The 4280-nt window shown below is 46.4% G+C and overlaps 1 protein-coding gene across 1 annotated transcript; it reads left to right on the top strand.

The window, feature by feature from the left end:
* The first annotated feature begins 200 nt into the window (after nt 1–200).
* LOC118491586 lies at nt 201–2569 on the top strand. The gene is made up of 2 exons (XM_035989472.1): nt 201–1257; nt 1458–2569. Exons 1-2 carry the CDS (start codon nt 201–203, stop codon nt 2567–2569), a joined length of 2169 nt encoding a protein of 722 aa, XP_035845365.1.
* The last annotated feature ends 1711 nt before the right edge of the window (nt 2570–4280 follow it).

Below are 4280 nucleotides of genomic sequence, written 5' to 3'. Positions count from 1 at the left end.
GGGGCCCTCCTTGACGAGGCTAACGGTTTACTTTTTTGTAGCAACAAAGGCTGGGATACCTCGACATCAGCGAAGACCCTTTGAACGTCACCAGGGATTTGGGTATTCGACATTGGCGCCATCCGTGGGACTATACAGTCTAGCTGGTACTCTCACTCCGAAACTCTGACGTTGAGGCAACCCATTTTACAAGAAGCAGCATGGCAACACCACCCAGCTCACGTACCATCCAGATGGTGCAGAACGATCATGATAAGGTCACAATGGAAGACATAACTCATGAGGAAGATAATGAAAATCAAGTGGAAACTTTGGAAAATGAGGAGGCCATTACTCCAGATGTTGTTGCCATGCACAGAGAGAAGTTAAAAAAGTATCTTGAGGATCTAGAAAGACAAGAGAAACTCGACAGCCTCAGGGCTATACTGTCCTTCGACACACCTTCCAACCAGGAAGGGGTGGATCCACAAAACAAAAGCAGCGGCAGTGACCCACTTGAAACCTTCATGACAGCCCTTAGACAGATGTCCTCGGAGGAGAGAGAGGATCTCATTACAGGGAAGAAACAAAAAGGAAAAGGAAAAGAAAAGGAAAAGGAAAATCAAAGCAATGATGGTCTGGATCAACCCTACCTCCCTTGGGACTTAGCTGAAATCTCAAAGTTCACCAAGAGAATTGCTGAAGCACCCATGCCCCCTAAGACGAAGCTACCTCCAAACTTCGACAGTTATGACGGAACTAGAGATCCTGAGGATCATCTCCAAGCTTTCAAGGGGGCAGGACAACTGGGACGGTGGCCCATGCCAGTTTGGTGCCATATGTTTGTGCAGACCCTGACGGAGGGAGCCAGGCTCTGGTTTGACAGCCTTCCCCCCGGAGAGATTGACAGCTATGAAGAGCTAAGTGAAAAGTTCCTGAGGAACTTTGGTCGGCAAAGGAAAGTGGTCAAGAACCCAAACGAAATCTTGCACATAAGGCAAAGGGACAATGAGCGGATAGATCAATTCATGGAGAGGTTCGTCAAGGAAAGCATGAACATCAAGGACGTCCCAGAGGTCATGAAGATCAGCAGTTTCATTAATGGGTTAAAACATGCACAACTATGCGAGAAGCTGGGAAAGGAGTTCCCATACTCGTTTGACAACCTCATGGACAAGGTTAGAGCCTTTGTCAGGGGCAAGGAGACAGTCAGCAAAGCTAAGGAGATGGACACCCCACCCCGAAGGGTCAACCCAGCTGCAAAACCTCCCGAAAAAGGTACATCTTACTCAAGAAAACCAGCTTTTGATAGAATGTTACATGATAGAATGAGGCCCTCATATTCCCCATATAGGCCTCAGGGGAGGGGCCCGTCCCCCTATTCTGACAGCTTCACCCCCTCACCAAAACCCCAAGTGAAATACTGGCCACTGAGAGGGTGAAGAGTTCCTTCCCAAGACCACCACCCATAAAACCAGGGCCAAAGGCACAACCGAACGAATACTGTGACTTCCACAAGGGGTTCGGTCACAAAACTGATGATTGTGTGTATCTAAAGAGGGAAATAGAGGCCGCGGTGAAAACGGGCAAACTGGCCCATTTGGTTAAGGAAATTAAGGAAGGAGGAGGGGATCGCAAAGGGAAAGATGCGAGGGAGCCTGGAAGGGCCGATGTAGACATGATTCGAAGGAGGGATGAATTTGATACCACCAGAAGTGTAAAGGCCAAAATTCTGGGCTCCCCAGACCGCATGAAAGCTCCCGTCTTGATGCCACACCTGGAGGAAAACGAGGTGCAGCGACTCCCCCTCAACATCTCAGCCATAATAGCAGGTCACAAGGTGGCCAGAATACATGTGGACGGGGGATCCGGAGTAGAGGTAATATATGAGCACTATTTTCTCAGATTTGACAGGGATGTAAGGGATAGGCTCGAGGAGGACTCTATCCCCCTAGTAGGTTTCAACAACAGTGTGTCACACCCCCTGGGAAAGATCAGACTCCCATTTACAGTCGGGGTAGGAGATCGTGTCCGAACTATAAACCTAACTTTCACAGTGGTTCGAGCACCCTCAAAATACAATGCAATCCCGGGGAGACCTGGGATTGGGGATCTACAAGCACAGGCATCAACCCCACACGGAGCTTTAGTATTCCAAACGCCAAAAGGCTTGGCTTGGGTAAAATCTGCATATGAAGTAATTTCTTCCGTACCTGAGGGGGAAATATCTGAGAAACCCCAAAAGGATGGGGTCGAAGTGTGGGTCCTTTGTGACAGGTTCCCGGAGCAGACAGTTAAAGTGGGAAGTCACTTGAGTGACAAGTGTAAAAGTGCTCTCAAGGAGCTGCTCCTTCTTAACATAGATGTATTTGCATTTCAACATGGACACATGACAGGAATTCCAAGAAGCTTGACCGAACACCGACTCAATACATACACCTGGGCAAAACCAGTCAAGCAAAAGAGACGGAGCATGGGCCCCAGCAAGAGGAGGGCCGCCCGTGAAGAAACCAAGAAGCTGCTCAGAGCCGGAATAGTAAGAGAAGTGAAATACCCATCTTGGGTTGCTAACCCGATCATGGTCCAGTAGAAAGACGGAGGGTGGAGGATGTGCATCGACTTTCAAGACCTAAACAAGGCATGCCCCAAGGATTGCTACCCCCTCCTGGAGATAGACGTCCAAGTGGACTCCTTATCTCAGTACCCCCTGAAGTGCTTCTTGGATACCTACAAAGGATATCATCAAATACAGATGTCGATAGAAGACGAGGAAAAGACCGCCTTCATCACAGACGAAGGGACATTTTGCTACACCAAAATGCCCTTCGGGCTCAAAAATGCTGGAGCCACCTATCAGAGGTTCATGAACACCCTTTTCAGAGAACAACAGGGACGAAACTTGGAAGTATACATCGATGAAATTGTTATCAAAAGCCTGACCGAGATGGCCATGATAGATGACATAGCTGAAACTATTCGAACCATGCAAGATGTGAATATGAAGCTGAACCCCGGAAAGTGCTGCTTCGGGGTAGAGGAGGGGAAATTCTTAGGAGTGGTGGTCACTAAGGGCGGAATCAAAGCTAACCTAGAAAAGACTCAAGCTGTAGCCGAAATGTGGTTCCCCAGGTCCCTAAAGGACATCCAACAGTTGAATGGGAGGTTAATCGCCCTGAACCGTTTCTTATCAAAGGTAGCCGACAGGACCCTTCCTTTTATGAGGGTATTGAAGGACTGTCTTCAAACGGACAAGTTCAAATGGACTCCTGAGGCGGAGACCGCTTTCCAAGAAATGAAAGATTACATCTGCAAGCTCCCAACCTTAGCTACCCCGGTACCCGGGGATGATCTGCTTCTGTACTTGTACGCTTCGAAAACAACCATAAGTGCGGTTATGATGGTGGAAAGGGAAGGTGTCACACCCCGATTTCCACGTGTCTCACCGGTGGGCCCGGTGGGGGATTACCGTGACGATGTTGGCAACAATATAGTCAAACCACACAATTATATAATGCACAGCGGAAGCATAAGATAAATATGTAAACTTCAACCTTTGGTTGTAATATCAAATGTATTACAGGGGTTGAATATATCCACAGTGGATCGTAAATAAACATAAAGTATTTGTTCCATCAGATACTGCAATCAAGCTTGCGAGACTTATCCCGACGCTAGGGAGCTAATACCAGCCAATTTACGTTTAGGTACCTGCACTTAATCTTTTTGGGGAAAATACGTCAGTTTACACTGGTAAATACATTCAACTGACACATTTGAAAAATGTTTATTAAAATTGATTTGAATGCACAAGGCACAAACTCTTTTATAACTTGGGAAAATTATAATAAAATCTTGTGAACGTTTTACATGTTCTTTTATGCGTTCAGTAGCCCGGGTCGTGCCGGGTTAAAGATTTATAGACACACCACGTTTGCGTAAAACCGTAGTATAAAAACCAACGGCTACGTCTTTTAATTTTAATGTCGACACTTTATACCGGGTGTACGCCTACACCGGGATGTCGATGGTCGTGGCCATTTCGTAAAATGATGCCAAGGATATCCGGGACAACGGTCATTAAACCCCCCAAAGGCTTATAAGCAACAAAACTGTTTAAATGAGCCGATCATATTTAATCAATTAACCACCTAAGCGATGGAATTATATAATGCTCAATCAAGCGGTATTAATATACCGTAACCCAAGCCCATATAGGGGAAATAAGTTAAAGTATTTACCTTTGCAAGTATATTTCCTTATTTTGGATTAAATCACCGATAGCTTTTACTGGGGCTCCTAAT

This window comes from Helianthus annuus, chromosome 4, assembly GCF_002127325.2.
Source record: "Helianthus annuus cultivar XRQ/B chromosome 4, HanXRQr2.0-SUNRISE, whole genome shotgun sequence".
NCBI classification, from domain to species: Eukaryota; Viridiplantae; Streptophyta; class Magnoliopsida; order Asterales; family Asteraceae; genus Helianthus; species Helianthus annuus.
Note: the sequence above shows the minus strand (reverse complement) of the source record. Positions and strands in the feature narration are given on the sequence as shown.

Coding starts and splice junctions, on each gene's coding strand:
- LOC118491586 (XM_035989472.1), top strand. CDS start 201: ATGGCAACACCACCCAGCTCACGTACCATCCAGATGGTGCAGAACGAT. Junction 1,258..1,457: donor TGCAAAACCTCCCGAAAAAG/GTACATCTTACT, acceptor CCATAAAACCAG/GGCCAAAGGCACAACCGAAC.